General features: G+C 41.9%; 1 protein-coding gene across 5 annotated transcripts; it reads right to left on the bottom strand.

The window, feature by feature from the left end:
* Positions 1-2: 2 nt before the first annotated feature.
* On the bottom strand, positions 3-23639 carry ap3d1 (adaptor related protein complex 3 subunit delta 1). 5 transcript variants are annotated; one of them, XM_086115458.1, is made up of 35 exons: positions 23294-23639; positions 20315-20410; positions 19356-19436; positions 19171-19251; positions 18339-18446; positions 17777-17906; positions 17515-17654; positions 17252-17325; positions 17110-17159; positions 16867-16916; positions 16594-16642; positions 14824-14969; positions 14227-14375; positions 13911-14141; positions 13473-13704; positions 13208-13353; positions 12682-12823; positions 12508-12579; positions 12294-12369; positions 11298-11497; positions 10486-10559; positions 10229-10252; positions 9316-9472; positions 9047-9190; positions 8657-8710; positions 7379-7486; positions 7104-7262; positions 6864-6911; positions 6707-6727; positions 5583-5772; positions 5108-5196; positions 4915-5000; positions 4557-4678; positions 3708-3787; positions 3-3119 (listed from the first exon to the last, which is right to left on the bottom strand). In XM_086115458.1, the coding sequence occupies exons 1-35, from the start codon at positions 23387-23389 to the stop codon at positions 3024-3026; spliced, it is 3801 nt and encodes a 1266-aa protein (XP_085971584.1). In that variant the 5' UTR covers positions 23390-23639; the 3' UTR covers positions 3-3023. The 5 variants fall into 5 exon arrangements, with proteins under 5 accessions (XP_085971584.1, XP_085971585.1, XP_085971587.1 ...); XM_086115459.1 differs by lacking the exon at positions 6707-6727; XM_086115461.1 differs by lacking the exon at positions 8657-8710.
* Positions 23640-24112: the final 473 nt, after the last annotated feature.

Here is a 24112-nt window from a genome sequence, read left to right as displayed (position 1 = left end):
AGTAGCATCTTATAGTTTTTATTTTTACTTTTAAGTGGGGTAATCTTTACAGGGAGTGAAGATCATTCACGTCCCCCCCTTTTGAAACATATGACATTGTACAGCTGGAGAGTATGGAGAAACAAGACGACAGTACTTTTGGAAATCTGTGGTGTGGAGAGTATACTTTCAATGTCACGAGCTAAGAATGTTACAAAAAGAACACGACGGACGAACCGAGAGGGAATTAAGACAGGTAGTCCCTCAGTGCTGCCCTGTTCTTAACTGGGAGCCCTCAATGCCCTCTTCATCCTGATTTCTTTTAAACACCCCCCACTTGATCCTTGCCTTCGTTTTAATAATTTAAATCATTCAACTATCGAATTTATTCCCCCTCCAAAACTTAGAATGCATAAAAACAACCATCATTGTCCAAGTACTGTATATACTTGATTTAAAAAAAAAACGGTATAGAGAAAATAACAGGAGAAAATGGAATGACAATTCAGGTGAAAATGTCCATGGAAGGGGGAAAAAAAGGTAATAAAAAAGTGTACATTCCTAAATCATGCAATATACAAGTTGTAATGCAATAATATAATGATCCGAAATAGGTGACAATCAATATGGGAGAAACTCTACGGATAGGTCATTGTCGGGAACATGTTTTCGATGGACATTCCTGCAAATTTACAGCTGACCACACTCGTAGTCAGTCTTGTGAAGGAATGTTTTCACGCAATGGCGGACAAACAAACATAAGAGATGCTAACGGTTAGTCTTGAGCTTGCTACTTCAGAAAGTTAGGTTTGAGAGCGCTTTGGCCTGCCGTGATGGAAAAGCAAAAGCGACAACAGGTGCATGTAAGGACAGATGCTGTGGCGCCTAATACTGATAATTGTGTTGTGAGACCTTGGTAAAATAGTGTTCGTGATGAATCACGGATGCCATTTGGGACACATGGGCCACCATAGGCACCTCAAATGTGTCTACTATTCCCTTGCCCATTCGTGGGTTGCTACTGGTAAATTTTATTTTGAGCCTGTCCTTTGCTGGAAAAAAACCCTCCATCTATTTTGAACACACAAATTCCCATCTTATAGAAATGTATTGTCACTGTTCTTTTAGACAGGGCTTTGGTGCCATCTTGGTGCCAAGGAACTATGTTGAAGTGAAATCTCGACAGAGACAAAGTTCATATGTCAGGGAGGAACCGATGTTAGCCTGGGTAGTTAATGGTGGAAGTCACGAGAGAATCATCACCGCATGTCCGTCGTTAAGTTTAGCCTGGGTTGTTGGTGAAGGTTATGGAGCGTTTTTGCATGGAGACGTCTCATGCTGCCGTAACGTGAGTTTGAAAATATCAAAAATTTTAGGGGCATCATAGTTTATGGTTTATTTACAGTTTTAACTATTTATAGAAACGAAGAAATTTGGGGGCTCATCAATTACTCACATTGGCAGCAGGGTTCCGTCCTGATTACTGTACCTAAAAGTATGTGATTCACATTTCTACAAAAAATCCGGAGACCTTAACTGCAGATGGTCGCAATTGAAACTGGACGACGAACTCAATTTTGGACAAATATAAATGCAAGTGGGACGGCACACGGCATTGTAGCGTGACTCGTAGTAAGCCTGCAAACTTTGAACACGACGGGATCATTTACATGCTTGATAGGTGCTGCTCTTTTGGTTAGCAATGGATCTTAAATAGGCTCAGCGGTCAAGTTGTGGAATATACTGTAAAGTATGGGGTTTTCTGGCCTCTATCAATAATGTTTGACCAGCGAATTTATCAACTTCTCACAGACAGAATCGAATATGAATATGGAGCCTCACCATCCACACCAATTTTGTGTTAGTTGTTTTTTCCTTGCCACTCATCACATTACCTGAATGCGTGAATGCAAAATGGCTGAAAGTGTCCCACTTCTATTAAGTTCGGTATAAAAGGCACAGGCAAATAAATGCCTACTGCGATGCTAAAGACCAGTTAAGAGCTTAGTAGGTGCTCGCTCGTCTTTTGGTTAGCAAATGGACTTGGTAGTTAATAAGTGTCTGTGTGAACAATAGCATCTATCAAGTGAGACAGTTTACAGTTGCTGGGTTTTTTTTCCTGATGGGAAGAGGGAGGCATTTATTTGTATGTCACACATGGTCACCTTTTGAGGTAATCAAATGTAACAGTGATGCAACTAAATAAATTTGTGAATCTGATTGGTGTTGGCTGGTGGTACTCGTGTTCAAGTGTCTCTCCATTTTGGTCCGTTGGGGGAAAAGCAGGCAGGGCAGGAGGGATTGGATATCCCAAGATTGGTTACTGCACTGTGCACTACTCACAACAGGTTCACAAAAAGTCAAATTAAGTTCACTAAGGTAATAGACTGATGCATTTTAGGTTCTTCCTAACAGCCCAATATCCTGAACATTTTGTGAGTAGTGCAAGTCGCTCTAAGGTCTCATCTACTGCAGGCCTCGGGGTCAGAAGAGATTAGGTAGGGAGTACGAGTTCCTCTCTTTTTTTTTTTTTTTTTAATTTTGAGAAAGAGACAGTCACTTGCTTTCAAGGCTGAAACAGCAGTCGGATGTTTACACACACACACACACATAGAAGGCGCGAACAGGCGTTCAGACAGACAAAAAAAACAAAAACAAAAATAAAACGGCACATTAATGACAGCATAGTTCAAAACCAGTAAAAACACAATTCAACCATCAACAGCAAAAGTCCAGGTGTCAAAATGGCGCCATGTGACAGTGGAGGAGAAGAGGAAGAAGCAGAGGAGGAGGGACATCCAAGAGCTCAGAGAGGAAATTGAAAAGTGCGTCGCAGGAGAACATGGAGCGAGTACACCGCCAGTCTGTAAAACGATGTCAAGTGAATGTGCTCAAGAGTGTAGGGGGCAGGAAGAGCAAAGAAGAGGATGAGGAGAGCAGATAAATAAATAGGGCGAAGGCGGCATTGCCGGCCGCAGTGTTTTGAATGTGATCATGATGCGTTTTAGCTAGGAGGGAGGAGGTTGGGCTAACCATGGACACAATCAGCACTCAGAGAAGGTCTGTTTGATCTCATCCAGCACGTTCCCGAGCAGGGCGGGTTCGTCACATTTGGCGTCGATGGACACCGTCTGGTTGGACTGCAAGACAAGGAAGATCAAAGTGTCACTCAACACAAGGCATTTTTAGTAACCTGACAATTTTATTTTTTAGGCCATTTTGGCTGTGTTGAATGAAATAAGCCAAATGTGTTCTTGGATAATTATCTTCCCAAAATGACAAAGCTACACATACAAATCCCATTTCCTATGAATGAAAAATGAGAACAAAAAGCCAATTTTTAAAAATTTCAATTTGGACTAGCGTTACCATTTTAATGACTATATTTGCCCACCAGATGGTGGTATTTCACGCATTCAAACCACGGAGAACATTTTCACAACTTATTTCTGTCAAGAATGTTTGAATTTGCCAATATTTCTTTTGGCAAAGCGAGTTAAGGTAGGCCATTTTAAACTCAAGAAATAATTTCCCATAGTTGGAAACGCTAAGTTTTGTCCAACCGAAACTTGTTAGCTGCCATCAACACAGGGTGTGTTTGGAAATTCAATTTGATGCAGAGCCTGTACTTGAGAAAATACCATTGTAATTTTCCCCCTGCAGTTTTTGGAATGCGTCTCGGGCGAATAAAGGAACGAAAGGGTTAGGCAGGAAAAAGTTTGACTCACGGTTTTGACGAGCAGACAAACATGGTGACCCTGGATAGACCTGCTGTACATAGAGGCGCAGGAGTCGACCCTCTCCACAACTGGTTGAAAATGACAACAATTCTTTAGTACAGTACAAAGTATTCACGCATGATAATCTTTTGCGCAAATATGCAGGTACACTTTGTGGGCATGAATGCCCTATTTCGGACTTTCTAATGATTTATTGTGAGTGAACTTCTGACCATAACTTAATACAGTACAGTGGTACCTCTACTTACTAAATTAATTGGTTCTGAAAGAAATTCCTTAACTAGAAAATTTGTAAGTAGAGACACGTTTTCCGTGTAAATGCCATAATTCGTTCCAAACCCCTGTATTTTTATTTTTCGTATGTTGAATTTGTTTTGTAACAAGAGGCAATATTTTCCTGTTAAGATGTTTCGTAATTGGAAAATTTCGTATGGACGTAAGTAAAGGTATCCCTGTACTATACTTCTCGCATGTATGCCAATATGCATTGAGAATTATGTTTTTTGGGGGGCGTTGATTTTGTTGTGGGTTTTCTCTGGGTACCTCCCATGATCAAAAACATGCATGGGAGGTTCATGGAACACTCTTAAATTGTCCTTGGGTGTGAGCACAAATGGTTGTTTTTCTATGTGTGCACTGCAATTGGCTGGCGACCAGTTCAGTGTGTACACCACCTACTGCCCGAAGACAGCTGGGATAGGCAGCATGACCGTGACTCGTGAGGATAAGCGGATTAGTGGACGGATGGATTTTGTTATGCTAGGTTGTTGTGTTTCATTGAATGTTTGTGATTGAGCAACTGAGACCCATGAAATGGATCAAGTTGTGTCTACGTACCGGAGAAGTGGTGACGGAAGCAGATCCTGGCCAGAAGGTGGTGAAAGGGCATGATGATGCCTTCCAGTTTGACAGAGCTGCCCTTCAGGTCCCCAGATTCCAACAGCTTTGCAAATGCATCGCTAGCCAAAGCAACAACCACAAAGCAATAAATTCTTGCGATAACAAAAAGTTAACTCAACTTTTTTTTCTAACCACTTATTTTAAATGACCATGATGTTTGATCACACTATTTGAATTCATAATGAAATGGTTAGCGTTAAGACAAATGGTGGAGCAGCACATGTAGATCGAAACTAACAATACAGACATGAACAGTGTTCTTTATCCTCAGACTGAAATTTTTGCAGGTCCTCACCTGTAGCATGGAGTGGTGATTAGGTAGGAGGTACAAGTAAAGTGCAGTTTGAAGTCCAGTTTCTCGTGAGTTGAAGAGTCTTCATTCTGATTCGGGGAAATAACTTTTACTGTACATCAATCTGTTTGCATGATGAATTTCCCCCATTCAGGTTGTTGCCGTAATTTGACAATACTGAGCTTGGTTTTCTAACCTTGACAATGAAAGTGAGCGTTCCCTTGAGTTTCTGTGGCATCACGATGCTCTGCACAGTGAACACAAAGCGAGCTTCATTGGACACCCCTGCGAATACGAGAGAACGGTTTGTTAGTTTTGGTAGAACATCTTCAATTTCAGATTATTCAAACCTCTGCATGGTTACGACATCTGTGTTGCCACATTTCTTTTTTCAACCATGGCATTAAGAGATGCAGTTACAAAAAAAAAATATATATATAAAATTCAAATTTAAAAGATGGCTACATTAATGCAACCAATATTACAGGGCTATTGGCAATGTACATGCTCGGTGGGCCCGATCAAAGAATAGAGGCCAAAATAAATAAATGCAAATGTTTGAAAAAGTCTCAAAATTTGTGATAATTTGATACATGTTGGTTTGGGAAAAGCTCCCAGATTGCATAACAAACAGGAAATTCCTGGCGGGCGCATTGCGGAGCGCAACTGACCAGGCGGGAGGTGAAAGGGGACGGTGAGGCCGTCGTGCGCACTCGCCCCCTCCGGCCTCTGCAGCTTGGAGTTGAGAGAGTCCAGCACGTTGAACTCCATGGATTTCAGGAAGCTATCACATTTGTTCTCAAAGATGACCGACACCACCACCTGACTGCCATCTTGCAGGTTCCCCTGGATGTCATACACCTGAGAAGAAGAAAACTAAACGTGTCAGATTCCTGTAGATTTATCAGAGGGTGGGGGGGAGAGATTAAGTTGCACAGTTTAACCTCCAAAGTCAAACACCACCAAAGACGAACAATTTAGAGTCAAAACTGGAAATGTCTCCAAATCCTTTCCTGATTTTTTTTTTTTAAGGAAAAACACCTATTTGTGATTTTCTGCAATGTGGCAAAATAAATAACATTTGTTCTTAGTTTTGGGTCAAAATGCTGTCTGGCAACACTGCAGTGCTTGCTCGCTTGTAATAGCATTCAAATGTGTACGCATGAAACAAAAGCACAACTTTCCAAAAAAAAAAAAAAAAGTACCATATTTTCCGCACGACAAGGCACACTAATAGAATTCAATTTTCTCAAAAGCCGACAGTGCGCCTTATAAGCCGATGCACCTTATATATGGATCAACATTCAGATTTCCTGGCCGTAGTATTTTAAATGTTCTGTAAAGCGCTTTGTTACAGCTGCAGCAGTTGTGAATGCTTTATATAAAGCCGTATTGTATTGTATTCCCTTAGCGTAGCTCCATCTAGTGGACGCATAATGCAACCACAGCAACGCAACATTTATTGCATTGTAGTGTGTCTTTAATTGAAACATTGAATGGTGACTGTCAAGCTGTTTTTCAAAATCGGTCAGTTTTAACTCTCAGATCAACTGCGAGACTGCGATCAACCTTGGAGGTTACACTGTGTAATTTGTCGCACACAGCATCAATCACGCGCGCGCTCTTTCGGCGAAAACAATACGAGAACAAGGCAGCAAGGACAGAAAGAATCTGCGAAAAGAAAGCAGCTCTGTGGCACGGGAAGCCAATCGATGCAGAAGAAAAACAAAACAAAAAACACATCTAGGACAGAAGTTTCAATAAGTTCTGGCTGTCACAGAACTTTGACGAGTACCTGATCGGCATCTTCCATCATCTTAAAAGAAAGGGAGATTTGACAATGAGACTTATTTAGACAGCTGCCTCGAAAGACTCGATCACTCATTTAATCTTCGCTATCGCACAAACGTTTCATCCCGATTTGGTAGTATCCCCGATTCCCGATGACTCACCATTTTGATATAAGCGTTCTCTGCGAGGAGGCAGTAATTGGACATGGGCTGAAATGAAAAATGGGTTCAGGTGAGGTTTCGACATTCTCTGCCTAGCGCCGTACACAAACAGAGCAACTGGATCGGCACAGCTGATGCAACAAACAAGTTTCGGAAGAGTGACGTTCCACTGTAGCGTTGAGATCAGGAAATAGTTTTTATAATCACTACCATTAGTGAAAACTTTTTGATTTCACTTACCGGTAGAGGTTCTTCCTCCTCCACCGTGCCGTTGTGCACAGTCCCCTCTCCGCCTCCATCGCTGTGGTGGTGGTGATGATGATGGTGCTTCTTCTTCTTTTTCTTGTCCTTCTCTTCCTTCTCCTTTTTCTGCTTCTTCTTCTTGTGCTTGGATGATTTCTTCACATCGTGAGGATACGAGAGCGAGAGAAAGCGTATTCAACAGCCACCACAGCAGACATCATCTCTTCTTTTTTTCTTTCCAGGAAACGATGACATCATAGGCGGTGACTCACAGACTCCTCCATCTCCAAGTCCTTGGTCTCATCGGGATCAGAGTTTGGTGTCGTGCCGGATGCTGCGTCTGGCACGGAGGCTGCTTCTCCTTCTACTGTTGCTGCTTCCTGTAACCAAACACACAAATATTAATTAGCAGGAGGCAAAAAAACCCAAACATATTGCACTGTCTACCAATTCCGTGTCAACAAAAATTAAGCTCGTGAACTCAAAAAAAAAAGGGATCAGCCACAATACGTTTTGAGACCAAACTGCGACAAGAAAAGCCAAATGAACCAACAAGAAACAGCAGAAGTCAAGAGTGTAATTGTGTGAACAATTCTTCATCAGAAAAGCCCAGACGGGCTTGAGGTTAGCTATCATTCTTGCAAGACCACTACCCCAAAAATCCTAAAAAAAAAGACACATGAAGGCATGCACCGGAAAAGTGACGGGTTGAGGTCAGAGCAGTCGCTACCTCAAGTCTGACGAATGACAACATATCAAAATAAAATGCATACAGTATTTCCTTCAAATAATCCTTTGGAGTGACTCTTTAGAACGCCTTGTTGTGAAGCCCTCAGCCCTGAGTGCGTGCACGTAACAGAGAGAGTAGAAGAGCTGGCGTGGTTATTTTAGAAGGAGTTCCTCACTGTCGCTTTAAGCCACAGAACACTTGAAGTGAATATATTTTCTTGGTTCATACATGGAGTTATGTTTTAGCACCAATTTTTAATCATTTTCGATACTTCTATGTGGGGTGTCACGTTTACTAAGTACACAATATTTGCACTTTTAAAGGAACTCCAAAACTTCTTAAGGAACCGCTGTCATCCTTTGATGGCACTGATGGCAACAGAATTACAAAACACTAAGTTTGATGTGTGTGTCCCCCGCCCCGAATTATTACAGCACATTAAGTGGTCCAAGAAAGAGATGGAAAAATAACACAATCTTGCCGCGGCATCAGGAAGCAAAGGAACTGACTCCAGGCCAGATTCCTGTTGGACAGCCATGCTCTTATCGTCGTCACTAAGTAATAATGACAACATCCACAAACGTTGACGAACCACTTTCACGGAACAAAAGGAAACAGGAAGAGGAACACTACGACATACATTAAAGTCACTCATGCGTACAAAGGGGGAATGAATGTGTTGTGCGACCTGTGAAAGAGAGGAAGCTGACGCGTGGATGACGAGGAGGGAAAAAAAATGGAATTATGAGAAGGGTGGATGAGTACAACTAAGCGATGAGTGAGGGGGGGGGGGGGGGGGAGACGAGGGGTGCGACTCAACCTGGGCGTAAGAGGGCACTGGAGCCTTTGAGAGCCAGAAATCCAGATCTGAAACCTAGAAGAGCAAGGGAGGGAGAGGAGGGACAGGAGGGCGAGGAGTTGAGAGCGGGGAGGGCCAAACGCACTCTGTAGCTTACTACCATTGGATACATCTAAGGATACTCTATTTTTTGTCTTTATTAATACAATGATTTGCCTACATGCAAAGGAAACCACACTCTCGAATTTCTGAGCTCCCTGAAATTTGACATTATTGTGAACAATCACTCCGATTCCGAAATAACGGTTTATAAAGCCTTTCAAGGGGCCCCACAATACTTACGGAATGCTTCGGCAAAATGTAAAATAAAACACACGGTTGCTACCCGCTGTGTTTCTCAAAAGGTCATACCTCAGGAGTTGTGGAAGTGGGAGGGGCCACCATCTCACTGGGTCCTTCTGATTGGACGGCGGGCTCGTCTGACTGATGCCCGAGAAGATCCACCCCCTTTTCTTCACGTTTGTGTTTTTTCTTCTTCTTCTCTTCTTTGCTCTTCTGCCAAATGCAAATGAAAGATATGAATCATTGAAAACTTTTAAATGTGATGTCGTAGTCATGCTCGAGGCGTAGCGTGCGCTTATCTTGTTTGAAAGAAGGTGACATTTAAAAGCGAACCTTACCTTCCTGTCCCTCTCTTTGTCTTTCTTTTTCTCCTTCTTCTCTTTGCTGGTCCTCTTGGCTTCCTGCAAAGTGCTTTCGGCATCTCCATCTGGGCTTTTCGGAACTTCTGTTGGACGGTGAGACCTGACTGGTAGCTTCTCGCTGTCTGCAAGAGGCCTGGATAAAACAATAGAATACATTACAACGTAAAAACACAATCCAGAAGTGCAACGGCCATATCTAATAGACATAAAGCAACCGATTGTTCTGGCCTGGGCCTGACGTCAACTAAGTTTCTACAACTCTTTTCAGATGTAGCAGAAGTGGATTTTTCTTTCAGCTCAAAGTCCATAGAAGACAGCCCAGCTACAGCTTGAACTATCACTAGTGAAAATGCGCATGCACTTGTTATCTCCGCCAACGCAGCGCTCACTCATTGGACTCGTAAGAGTTTGGCAGCATTCATAATCTATTGAGCGGCAGGGCAGTTTCCTACAGGCCCAATCAGGCAGATTATTTTAGATGCCACTACAAGGGAACCAAAGCCTGAGAGCGTCAGCAGCACCCTATTAGTGATTCAACGTGCAGTGTTTCTTATTTTAATACAATACAATACATGCCGATTTATATAGCGCTTTCACAACAGCGGCAGCTGTTTAAGGGGGATTTTCCTCAAAAGTCACTATTGTGGGAAAAGTCATAGAAGTCATTCAGGGAATAATGCTGATTTTACCAGGCCTGAGAAGGGCACTTTGAATATCAATACCGAGTCAAATGTTACATCCAGTCAATACAGAAAAGGAAAAAAAAATGCTGAGCACTAAAAATCAGTTAGAGAAGCAATGTTAGCAAGCCAGCTAATTGGAAACACAGCAAACGGGATAGAAGATGCATTTTGGAGCGGCAGGTCACGTGGCTGGAGGTGCTACTCACCTGCGCCCTGCCATTTCCACCAAGCTGCCCGTGCAAAGTGGGCAGTAATGGGGGTGTGTGTATGCATAGAAGAGAGGAAGCAAAAAGTCAAGAAGGAGGAAGGAGGGGCAAAAAGGCCACGCAAGTCACATCGGCGATGAAGCCGTGACCGGGAATGCCCAAGACACGCTAAAATGGATTTATTAGAACAGATTCATCTTCAATTGAAGATATTATTTAAGTTAAGCTATATTTGGCCTCAGCAAACGTTGACTCACTTGTCCAGGTCGATGTCCAGGGCTTTGTGAGGGTCATTAGGATCTTTGTCATCCTCATCACTGGGTAAGGCATTCTGGAGGGAGATCAATCAATACAAGAAGGATTCAGTTGATGACTGAGAATTTTCCGCTCGGTCTTACAAATGATACAGGTTGTAAATGCATAGCGTGTTCCCAGGTTACGGCAGTCACCCAGTGAGCCAATTTGACTGCTATATTTTGCGACTTTTCTGACCACTTTACTTTATTTTCCAAAAAGCGACTAACCACTCTAATTACTGCAAAGAAAGAGACAACATACACGTATAATTAATCACAGAGTAAATCACACCAAACATTGCCCAGGTAGTTTTAATGTGTTTTTAAAGCAGGTTTTTCAGTTTCCATTTATATATTGCTAAAGCACTACTGATTCATTAACATGTTGGAAACTTTTGACCTGAGGTAGGTGCTTCCAAGCAAGGATTAAGAGTCATCTTAAGTCTTAATATTTTTAATATTAAGACTTAAGATGAATATAATAATGAATATAATATATAATTATATTCATTATTATATTCATCATTATATTCATTATAATAATGAATATAATAATGAATATTTTGTTCCAGGGCTTTTTTTTTTTTGCTGTAGAACTATGAATGCAGCAAGTACAGATACATTTCTTATGATTGAAGATATGTGGTGAATTTGATGAGTGAAAAAATTTAAATGTGAAAATCTGTATTTTGTGAAAAAGCCCGACATCGCCATCCGTTGGAATGTTTCAAGCCTCGGACCCCCAGCTCAAGATCAAATAGTGACACTGTCACCTCTGGCATTTCCTCTGTGACGATGTCGACCATGTGCGCCGGCGTAATGTCTTCCTCACTCTCCGGACCAGAGTCGTGTTTCTTTCCCCGTCCACTGCGCTTTTCTTTCTTTTTCTTTTTCTCCTTTTTTTTCTTGTCGGCTCTCTCCTTCTGCCGACGCTCCTCCTCCAGCTTTACGTACTGGTCGGACATAGGCAGGCCTGAGGCGAGGAGGAGGATTTGAAAGACATTATTTCATTCTCAAATACAAATGGGGAAGAAAAAATGGATTCATTTTCAGATTATATCAAGCTTCTGATCATTGGAGTAAGGTAGTGCTGGGATGACAAATGATGAATTTATATGTCAGGATAATACATTTATTTTTTTCATAATTCAAACTATGTCCCCACCGGGGCTATAATTGATCGATAACTCCTAGTTTTTATTTCCTTTTGACTTTTATTTTCCCAATTCAGTTAGTTTAAATTTGTTTTTAAAGCAGGTTTTTCCAGTTTAATTTTTTTCAAAAGTTTTCATTAGTTTTAGTAATTTTTTTAAAATAGAGTTTTTGTCCAGTGCAAGATAAAATGTAAATGAGATGTATGTGTGGCTTTTAACTCATTTTTGTGCCAAAACGTAACATTTTATTTAGAAAAAAAATAATAATAAAGGGCTTCGCGCAGCTCCTCAGCAAGTATCAAGGCTCGGGTATAATTTCAATCTGATAAATCACTGTGTGAGTGGGTGAGCATCCAGCACGGCAAACCAACGTGCAAAAGCAGTGTGGTGGTGAGAACATGGATAAATACCGGCAGCTAACACTGCAGAGCTTTTTCAAATCAAAAAGAAGACAAAGTCCATCGCCATCCTTGATCAAGACGCGCATACACGTACACACTTCAACGTTTATGAAAAGTTCATACACAAGTGCACTGTGTTTCTTGTAATAAAATTATTTTTCAATCAAAGTGCCCCTTTTTGTTTTGATGATGAAAACAACAAAGGACGTCTTACCTGGTACTTTAAGAGGCACACTCAGATCAATCTGAACAACTGGGATGTGCTCCACTCCAGGGGTGTCCTGGTAGACCTGTTAGTAATAAAAATAACTTTGTGATACCTATGAATCTATTTTATCTACTTGTAGACAGACACATAATCTAATAAATCAACCGATACAAAGAGATACTGAAGAAACAAAGTGACCGGGGAGAGAAAAAAAAAAGACCTTTTGCGAGGATGGCGAGGCCTTGATGTAAAATGGGTTGTTGGCTTGCTCTTGTTTCCTGGCTTCTCTTCTCTGTGCAGGTAAAAAGAAAAAGGTCACATGTACTTTGGTTATTTTATTGGTGGTGAAAGAGCTATAGAATGAAGGTGCTTATTGAATAGTTGATGGTCGCACCCTCGCCAGCTCCTTCTCGTCCACCTCTGTGTGTCTGGGCCGGGAATGTTTGGGCTCCTCCTTTGTAAAAATAGCTTTGGGCTGCTCGTCCTCGGACTCGCTCTCAGATGGAGGCTCGTTGATCCAGGCATCCAGATCGAGACTTAACGAATAAATAAATAAAATAAATCTGCCCTTGTTTTTTTCCACCAATCATGGAGAAAAAAAGCTATGCCATTTCAGCTACCGGTAAATCTGGCGCAAGAAGCGCTTCATGTTTTTTGATGATTCATGTCTCTACACATTGTCCCTATACTAAAAATAAAAACAATATACTGTGATATAGTACGATTCGTAAACTAAGCACAAAACACAACATAAAATCATATACACAACTTCAGGGTCACTCACAACACTTACTACAATTATATCCTGAGTATGCATCTGAGCACTCACACTAATAAAAGCTACTGGACGTTTGGAGTCAAGTTGGCTCAAGCACAGTTTAAATGGACTCGTCCTCATGTGAAAACGCTCTGATACTCACCCCTCAGGGATAGGCACTTTCTTTTGTGCCTTTGGAGCTACAGGATTGAGTTCTCCGGCAAACAGCGCAATGACTTCCTCCGCTACCTCGACTTCCTTCTGCTGCAGTTTCTGGATGTACTTTACCAGCTGCAGGATGCAAGATGCCTGTGGAGTGTAGTTAGCATAGGAGAACCAATTTTTTTTTTTTTTTAATCTGAATCGTCATCAACAGGTCACCATTAGAAGAACTTTGGATTTGAGAGACATTTCCACAGTCCTTTTACCCTTTCCTGCACTTCCAGGTTGGCGCTCTGGACAAAAAGCGGCAGGCGGTCTATCATTAGCTGGCTGGTTTCTTGGACAGTTGTGCCATCCGTGTTGTCCTTTTGGCTCTGTAGCACTGTGGCGAACAACTTGGCGGCGTTCTGCACGTACACGGCCTGGATGTGGCCCGGCAAAGTAGCCACCTTCGGCCGCAGCATGGCTTCGAGCGTCTGCAACGGGTTCTCCAGGTGTCTAAAGATGATGACTCAAGTTACTGTTTGTATTCTAAATTTGTCACATAAGAATATTCCTTTTTTTTTCTTTTTAGTGCGGCTCTAAGACTTTATGTAATCCAGGGTTACATTTACGTGTTCCAAAAACAAACATAACACCATGCGGCAATGTGTGAAACACGTGATTTTTAACTTCAAGGCATGACAAAAGAGAACGCGACATACTCCGAGAACTCGCCGCAGATCCAGGCTGCTGCGTACAAAACTTCACATATGCCGTTTCTCTGCATGTTCCCGGTCAAAAGGTGAGCGTTGTCCAGCAGCGTGGCCATCTGGGCCACGGCGAACACCCGGATGGCCTTAACCCGGATAGCGACATCCAGCATCTGAGAGGCGATGAGGTGACCGTGCCTGGTGCCCTCTAATCGGGTCAGCTCCACAAGGATACTGATGTACCTGTCAAGGACACATGGGAGAAAAATACAGCTCGAAATCATGTCAAAAATTGATTGTGTAGGCGACTGCGTTGAGGGAGACGAACCACTCAAAGTTGGTGATGTACTGGTAGTTGCTCTGGCTACAAATGTCAATGATCTTGGTGAGCAGTTCATCCCTGTATGTGGTTCCCTCCGCTTTATCCACATGTAGCATCAGTTTCTTCACAATTTCCATCAAGTTCTTTTTGGAGACCTGCAAAGGAATACAGAGTAGTAGGCTGTGCCCGAATCGTCGGTATGTCGAATCAAGTAGTGAATTGGCTGCTGTTGAACCAAAATGTTACCATTCGAGTCAGAATGCGTCATCACATACTAACAACTAACCTCTCCTGAATTTATTTGTGATGAAGATTTTCTAACCCTTTAAGCAATGGATAATTGGAAAAATGGTGAAGTAACACATGTAGACAGACCAAAACAATACTCACAGGCACACATTTATGATCCGCTACGAAAGACAATTAATATTACTGCGGCTTACTGAGCAGTTGTGAGCATCTTTGAGTACATTGGTAGCACACACCAGAGGGAGTGCGATATGGGAGTGAAATGGCTTGAGATGATTTGAGTTATGGTCGTGGTCAAGGAACAAATTAAAACTCCTAAATCAATTTACCGCTGTATTGAAAAGGAGCACATACCATGCCGTAGAGTAGGTCCAAAGCTCTGAGACGGATGGACTCATCCTTGTCATCCAAACACTGCAGGATGAGGTCCTTGTGGCTCTGCACTGACTTAGGGTGGGTCTTCAGGATTTTGGACATAGCCAAAAGGCCCAGATATTTCACTGAAGGAACATATTCGCACATATAAACTTGCTGAGTCAACTGAGTAGACAGAATACTGCCATGCCATGTTTAGAAATGTACCACTATCAATGCCTGAGTTATTTCAATGCTAATATCGCACTCATATTATCTTATCTTATCTTATATTATCGACCGGTAATACGGTTAGCTGTAGCTATATTTATCTATGTGATAGTTATATGTAAATATCCCGAAGAAAAAGATTATTAAAACACAAAGAACAATGGAAAGGACGCACAAACACGTATACACATGCAAGACAAAACACACATTTGGCCATGTGAAAGCTGCCGAGTCACGAAATTGTGGTGTTCTCACTCGCCAGAGACAAAGGCCTCTCACATTCTAATCAATAAGCGTGGCGGTAATTTTGGCTGCAGTGAATACATTACAGCCATGATGAGTGCGGCCTCCGTGCGGCTGCATATGACTCCGACCACGTCAAAAGTACCTTGGACTGTGAAAGAGATGGCGAAAACAGTGACAAAAAGCTTTGTGTAATTCATTTTAAATCGGGGGAAGACACAACTTTACCATAAACTCTCAAGACCAGCGATTCCCAACCAATTCAATTCTGCATCTATTCTCGTTCACTGTATTCCTTTAATTGTGGAAATAGGTCCCTCTTTCATTTAGTTTTTAGCTTAATAATTCCGAGGCACAGATAAATAAACATCTTCAAGCACAGGTTCACAATCTACTCTATTCACACCAGGGCTTCCGGGTTGGACCGATTGGATATTTGATCCCAGGAGTTACACCCTCTGAAATAAGTTTTCTGATGTACCATATTCCCGCAAATAGCGGCCAGAGATGGGGTGGGGTGAGGTCTTAATTTAGTCAAATTTATTGTTGGGAAAATATTAAAATGGGCCATTCATTTATTTTCTACAGCGCTTGTCATCATACATGTTACGGGTGAGGTGGAGCCTGTACCAGCTGAGATTGAGTGAGGCGGGCTACATACTGGACTGGTCACCACAAATAAACAAGGATTGACAGTCACGTTCATATGTATGGACAAAGTACCGTCTTCAGTTTTGGTGAGCAACTGAGTTCAAACCGACTCAACAGTTAACTGTGGACGTGAATATGAAGGAGGCAATTACTTGCATTAACACGCTGCATCCATACCGGTCCAAATTAGAGGACGCGTATTTGAGGAAATATGGTACAAAAAGCAACAAATTGGGGGTGTAAATGGTAAGACTGGTGAGTACCACAAAGAAGAGGTTCTTTTTAAAGACAACTCAGCGCTTTGTGAGGATCACCCAGTGCAGCCCACACCATCAGTTGACAATCTACTCTAGACACAACTATCTCTACGTGGGGGTCGGTCCAGATAACTCGAATGGTTCCGCAATGTGAGGAAAGGCGTACATGTCGTCCGATGAGGAATGTCAACAAGCCCCTTTTCTGCAGGGTGAATGCGATTCAAATCAATACGAGTAAAAAAAAAAAGGTTATGCAGTTCGAGTTATCGAGACTCGGGTGGAGGCTCTGTGGAATCCTCTAAAAAGGGGCGGGGGGCTGGACTTGTGGAGTGAGAAACACGCAGACAATGAGAAAATGACACACTGCAGGCATTGACAGAGGGCTCACAGTTCTGGTCAGAGTCTTCAATCAGGATTCGCAGTTTCTGTACACAGAGCTGGAAGACAGAGAGAAAGTGTGATGCCAAAATCGGGACGCAATGATCAACAGACACTTTCAAGGTAAACAATAACAGGATGAACCGAATAGTGAACAGATAAATGTGAGTTGACTTAAAAACTGTTGTGACTGAGAAAGGAGGGGAAAAAAAACAGTCAAATCATGCACTGTGCATAAACTGGACTGGAAAGGGAGCGAAGGCAGTGGACCTAAGAAGCGTACCTGGATACTAGCACTGTGGTTGGGCATTCCAGACGACAAGGAAATTAACACTGCAAAACAGAACGCAGCGGCAATCAGACTTTCTGCATACGTTCGACTGTGAAACTAAGGCGTAATGGCATTTTTTAATTGAAAATCAATGGCATTTAAATTGGGGTACGGTACATTTTAACTAATCAACAAAAGTGATTTTGAGTGTCAAACAAGATCCTTCTGTTTTATATATGCATTAGAAGTACTGACCTGCAATAACCGTGTTCACACACTCGTACAGCAAAGACATGGCAGATGTACTGCAAATTAGAAGGAGAGCACGGATTATAAATGTGCGAGTGACCATTTTAGGCTACGTTACAATGGAGGGGAGCATTTGGGTTGATCTCACCTGTGAATTAGGTTTGTGAGAGGTTCAATCAGCTTTTTTCCCAAGCGGGGCTCCAGAGGAGTGAGCGCACCGAACTGTAAACGCAGAACCAATCAGAATCACACATACAGATGTAAAAAGTGTTGCGTATGGCAAAGGCAGCAAGAGGAGAAACAGGAGTAGGTCACAATGGTCAAAGTTGTCAGCCCAGATGTTATGTAGCACAAGTTTCAGGTCAGTCAGTGGATTGTGTGTGTTCGGATATCTGCGTCCTGTTGACTCACCAATTTAATAATCTTAATAAGGACCCAGTTGTTCGTGGAGGAGGTCATGAGCTTGAAGAAGAGCGGTGCCAGAGAAAGATAGTTTTTGGGATTCCTGCGCGCCAGCTCACAGATCACGTTGACCGCCGCCGACTGCACGCCTAGAATCAGTGATAGACCCTCCTTTAAATCGCCGTTATGGCCGCCACAAAAGGTTTAACGCTATGTAATGACTTTCTCCAGGTTCTTCATGACAACCGGGGAAGCTAGAATATGGTGGTACCTGGATCTGGGTCTTCAAGTTTCTCCTTGAGTCTGGGGAAAGCAGGACGGAGGGACTCCGGGTACTTGAGAAACACCTTGTACATGATCAGCACCGCTTTCTTCCTGATGTAGGGTTTAGTATGAGACATCTAGAGCAGAGGAAATGACGACCAAAATAAGTCACACTTCCACTGTAGGGGTGTGTCGGTGGATGGCGGTCGATATGTCGGCTACGGAAAGAGTATATCAAGGTATGACATGTGTTCAAGATGAATACAACACAGACAAGCACGCACAAGATGATTGGTCCTTGCCTGGTAATTATGTGCCACCTTGCACAAAAAAAATAAAAAGACGACATGTTGCGGTAAATTGCAGAACTCCTAAACATCATTTTAGTGCTTTATCTTATATCTTCAATCGTTACATGCCAAGTGGCAATTCTCGACCAATCAACAGAGAGCAGCGTGTTTAGCTTCATCTTACATATGCAAATGAAAGAGTGCAACAGTACAGAATGGGAAAAACAAACAAACAAACAAAAAAAAATGACATCGTAAGTTGTGATCTTTGTGGCTCACCAGTGTCATGATGTCGTTGGCCAGATCGCGAGCCAGATCGGGGGTAACGAAGCAAGACAGGCCTGTGAGGGCAACGCCTGTGTCGTACTGATTGGGACTGCTCAGGTCCTGCGTGGACGAGAGCAATACTGTTGATCAGCGATTGCCAAATTAGACATCTGCAAGATCCAACTTGGGCGTCCGCAAGCTAATTTGCAATCGATGATTACATTGTATCATTTTAATGAAGTGCAAACCGAAATAAAAAGATCCAGTACACTAATAAAACAAACGTAGAGGTACTTAACCGGTACTGTTAGAAGATCTGACATGGTAGTGATGCATCAAATAAATCTGACACATCTGATACTTTTTGAATTCATTTGCATTTGTTCATTTACGATGCAGAGGAAATTGTGACAAAAGCATCTCCATGCATCTGTGGTAGTTTGTAGTTTGTTTCAACATTATTTTTGGTTAATTAACACTTGCTCGCGTTTATTCATATTTACGCAAGCAGCGTTTTGCGCAATGGGATTTATTCTATTGGTGTTGCGAGGACATGGTGTTACTCCATCGTGCCAAAATTGAGTGAGCGCTGTCAATCTCAAAATTGTTTGGGTATTTGAACAAGACGTGATCAAACAAAAACACATTGTCATCACGAGTGCCAGAAGGAATGACAATGTTAAGTATTGGTACACACTGTCAGAAAATATGCAAAGGAAAAGTACAAAATGTTGCCCTGTAAGGGGAAGCACGACCCCATAATGTTTTGACAACCCCCCACTGGGGGCACACGGCATTGCGCAGTGACGACGAGGCAAGCACGAAAGCAGCGCAGGCCGCTTACCTTTCGAATCTGATTTGTGGTTAGCATGATGACATCTGTGCTCTCGTGGAAGCATTGCGAGGCTGCCAAATAGCCGATCCTCTGCGCAGGGAGCAGAATAGCACTTAAGACATTGCGCTGCCGCGTTTCACCGACTCGTCAGTACAGGGGCGATCATCGCAAACAGAGACGCCGCCGCTTTTTACCTTGTAGGTGAACTTGGAGGAGCTCATGACTTCGACGATGTTGAACGCGGCCCAGCTGACATCGTAGCCCAGCATCTGAAGCTGTTTCGCAGAGAAGGGAGGTTTCATTATTCATATCTAATATTACAGAGGGGAACATCCGCGGTCGAGGTTGCATGAAATAAAACACACACACACACACACTTTGCCCAACATAATCATAATCTAAGCAGGAACAAATCTAATTGAAAATAGCTAAATTTAGCTGAGCTTGATTTATGAGATATTTTTTTCTTTGCTGTTTGTTTGTCACATGAAAATACATGTCTAATATTACCTCAAATGTATGTACTTCAGGAACACCTTATGGAAGGAACCCATTTAAATAACACGAATATCAAGAACCCAAAAAAAATGTACAACTTTCATTCGATTTTTTTTTAAAGCTAAATTTGATCTCATGGTTTGAACCATGTAAACAAACACTGTCATGAAAGCAAAAAACGCACAACAGTAAAAGACAACATTACTCATTTGCGTAGACTTCTGTAATGAAAGCTATTTAAATGTTCTCAAAATAATGGAATCATTTATTACGCCAATTAACTTTGACAAAAAAAATCGCTTGGTAATTTCAGTTGTAAAATTGAGGAAATAAATCAAAACTAGAGTTTGAGGGTCTCCACATCACAAGTGAAAAGAAAAAAAAAGCACAAATGAAGGTGGAACCTCTTTGGAGAACCTCAGTTCACCAACAAATTTTTTTTTTTTTTCAAAGCAACTTTGCTTTGGTTCACAAAACTGCATCCTGACATCCCAACGGTTCGCTCACTTTCACTCAAACATCTTAAACAGCTGGGATCTCAAATCACGTCAATCATGATTGTAAGGGTGAAAGTGAAGCGGTCAGAAAAAAAACTTTTCAAGTCGATTACAGATACCCTTGCTGGCTCGTGACTACTTCACCAAAGTGTACTTACGTAGGTGAGCTTGCACACAGCATTGGCTTTGACGGCGATGTTGTCCTGCTTGAGCTCCTGTTTGATCTCATCAATGCAAGTGGAGATGTACTTGGCCTGAGGGCAGACCAAAAGGGCAGGCACCAGATCAGATTAGGTGAAATGATGTAGTTTTTGCCACGGGGCTAACAAGAGCAAATCAGAAAACAATTTTAATGCTGTATTTGTCCTCTAAAGCAGGTATACATGACGTATTTATTGAACCACATTCACTTTTTTTTTTTTGCAACTGATCATCAGCAAAAAAACAGATTAGCGGGGTTTCGAAAGAATGATCCTGAGGGATTATATCATTGTGTGGGGTGTCTTGAGAGTGATTTTTTTTCTTCCCGATTTGTTCGGGAAATGGCAAGGGCTGACAATTGGAAAGGTTAACACGATTTGAGATTTGGAACAGCAAACGCAACTGCAAAGAGCGCCAGGTGTAGATTAAAATAAGATATTTGTTGGAGAGAGGGCTTTATTTGATTCGTTGTGCGTTTTACACTACTATCACGTTGACACAAATACTGATACATCAATTAAAAAAAATACTGTATATTCCAACATGCTGTTGTTCATTAAAACAGGTTCAGTACTGTATTTAGATATATTTTTTGTCCGTTTACCTTCTTTGACAATTAATTCTAGGTAACATTAAAATATTACCATAAAACTGTCTTGAAATGAACATTCACAACCGCCTATGAGAGTTGCCGTGTCTATAGCTGCGGAAATAAATCAAACCAAAACCATAAACTGAAATTGGAGAAACTTAAGACTCCATAGGAAGCAAAACTAGCATGCTAGCATCAGTTCGTTTCCGACATTATGTCACAAAACGGAGAAGAGCAGAGAAGTAGCTACCATTTTTTTCCATTTCAAAGCAGATTGAATGGAGAAAAAGTTGAATACCCAAACATTTCAAAGTCATACATTTTAGAGCTGCAATTTCAAGATGGTGATATTCTCGCGGTTAACATGTCATAAGAATCTGTTACTGGCTCACGTCTATATATATTACTGTACATCAATAGCCAACAAAAAGCAAGCATTACCACATTTTGATTTGTTTATTTTTTCCCTAAAACAAACAAAAAAGTATAAGTGTGCCTCGGGCAAAACAGTAATTGCAGCAGATTGGCTATTCACCACCTCCCCCACATTCAGCAAGGAAACGCACTGCCCGGAGCCTCGCAATTAAAAAGTGACACCACTGGCCCAACATTCCATCTACATTCGGTGGGAGAAGCCCAAGCGAGAGCAGCCCTTCACAAATACTCAAAGCTCCGAAGAGAGTGAGAGTGGGCGCCGGTCACGTGTGCGCAGTCATGAGACAGCACAGTGACAGGCGTGTATGTGAGTGCGTGTTGTTTCAACACACACACCGACAAAACTATCAGCAGACCTAAACCATGCTTCCACGTCCCCCACCGCTATAATAGTCCATTCAGAACCAATTTAAATAAGTGAAATAGCTGTCACACTTTACAAAAATGACTTTCAATTGTCCTAAAAATGTATGACGGGAATGAATGAACATAGCAAAAAAAGTTGTAAGATATACACACACAGCTAATACCTCTGGTGTACTCATTTTCGTATATTCCCCTAATATTGCACAATTAAAATTGTGTTTACATAACATGTTTTGATTATAGGGGACATTTTTCCCAAGAAGAAGCATTGTTGTAAACAAAATTGGTGTTTTGGAATGTTGATTTTGGAGGTTGTCCGACTACACAGCTGTTACTCCCGTCCTCAATGGATACAATCCTGCATGTTTTAGATGTTTCCCTCCTCCAACACACCTGATTCAAACAAGCGGGATTATTATCAGGCTCCTGCAGAACTTGCTGAAGAGCTGATCAGTTGAACCAGGTCTTGGGGGCGGGGGGCGCATCTAAAACATGCACGATAGTGGCCCTTGAGGACCAGTGTGACACCTGTGCCCGACTATCAGAGGAACTTTGAGATGCCTTCACACATACAGTATACGCAAGCATTAATAATTTAACAATCTGTTGGCTGGGCAACCATCACCTTATCCGGGCCCTGCAAGGTTGGGTTACCATTGACAAAAAAATATATGAAACAAAACAGATGAGCACCGGCCGGATCGCAACGTCAAGCGCTGGTGAGCTGACACAAAACACAGCAACGACAGTCGCTTCTCTTCAGACAATCGAGGACATTTTCGACCTGCTCTTGTGAGATTCTGAAAATGTTACTGAATTTTACACCTGACCCAAAACTGTATGTGTGTGGACACAACCTTAAATGAGTTTATCTAGACAGCTGATGAGGTGATGAATGATAAGAAAAATCATATTAAAAAAATGTCATCAGCCATTATTTCAGCAAGATAACCATATCCACTTTTTGAGATGTTTTTATTGGGTGGTGTACAGGGAGACACTAAATGTAATCTGTGACTAGGCTCATGTTGAAACACTGATTGAGGGTCCTTTTCATCCAAACGACTCTTTTTTTTTCTTGTGCTACACACTGCACATACTGGGATGGTTAAAATTAGTCAGTGTAAGACCAAAACAAAACAGGATACGAATGCTATTATTCCTATTAACTAACCATAATCATCCTTTTTGGAGCTAGCTGTACAATAGCTAGCTAACTTTACCACTCCAATCATTAAGCGTTAATTTTGTTTTTGTTTCGTTTAAAAAGCGCCCTGGGGTTAAACGTTTCAGGTTGCTTAATATTCCTATTCGTATGCAGCAAATATTCTGCAAGAAGCAGAAGGTCTTGTTAGGGGACTGAGGGAGCTAAGCGGCTAATATGACAGTTAGCGGTGAGGCTAGCATTTTAGCCAGGCTGCCTTTTGATGTTAATTCAGCTGACACGAGTCGCCAAACGTAACGGTCATTATCGCAGGGAAGGGGAGGGGGTGTGACGTGAGGTTGTAACGCTGGTTACGTTTTTTTGTTTAGTTTCTGTTACCTCATCATCCTTGTGGTTCCTGATGCCACGTACTAAATCTTGAAGGTTTTTATCGAACATCCGATCGATGCTCCCCTTGACAATCTTCAAAGCCATGCTCGGTTCTTGACGGCGGTGTCACTGGTACCGGTGGGTGTCGACCGAGCCTAGGGACTGTATCTCATCCACCTGGGGGTTGTTGTTGTTGCTGCTGATGCTGCCACTGCCGCCGGGGTTGTTTCCTTGGGTCCCGGGTTGGGGAGGGGGGCAAGGGAGTTGCTGGAAGGCCGGAGAGAGACGCAGCGTCCTGGGCTTCTGCGTGCGCACAGACGCCTAGCTGGCAGTGGCTCAATGGAGGAAATGGCTGACAAAATGGCGTCTGCAAGTCAGCTGACTGGAGTATTATGCGAGATGTGGGAATTAAAGGTCTACGCACACACACAAAACAAAATCGATCTCGTGCACAGGTGGGCAAACCTTTGTGTTCCAGGGAGCCACGTTTGACTTTTTTTTTTAAAGCACGACAGACCAAAAGTAGGGAAGAAATATGTAAGTTTTTGTTTTAATAAGTCATTAAGATTATAAAGTGATAAAATACAAAAATAAAATTTATATGCCATTGTGTTTACTGTATTATTATACATTTTCTTTTACCATAAATATATCACGCTAATTTTTGTGGTTATTTTATATTTCATTGAATTATAATCAACCAATTATTTTGTGCAGGAATATTAAATTATCTACTTGTTTTATTTCATGTGTTTGTTTTCATAAAAATGCTAATAAATTTTATTCATAATTTATTTTCCAGTATTCATGTCAATATACCAGTTTTTG

The sequence above is a fragment of the Hippocampus guttulatus genome, chromosome 7 (genome assembly GCF_054856545.1).
Source record: "Hippocampus guttulatus isolate MCC_2025c chromosome 7, RoL_Hgut_1.0, whole genome shotgun sequence".
NCBI lineage: Eukaryota > Metazoa > Chordata > Actinopteri > Syngnathiformes > Syngnathidae > Hippocampus > Hippocampus guttulatus.
Note: the sequence above shows the minus strand (reverse complement) of the source record. Positions and strands in the feature narration are given on the sequence as shown.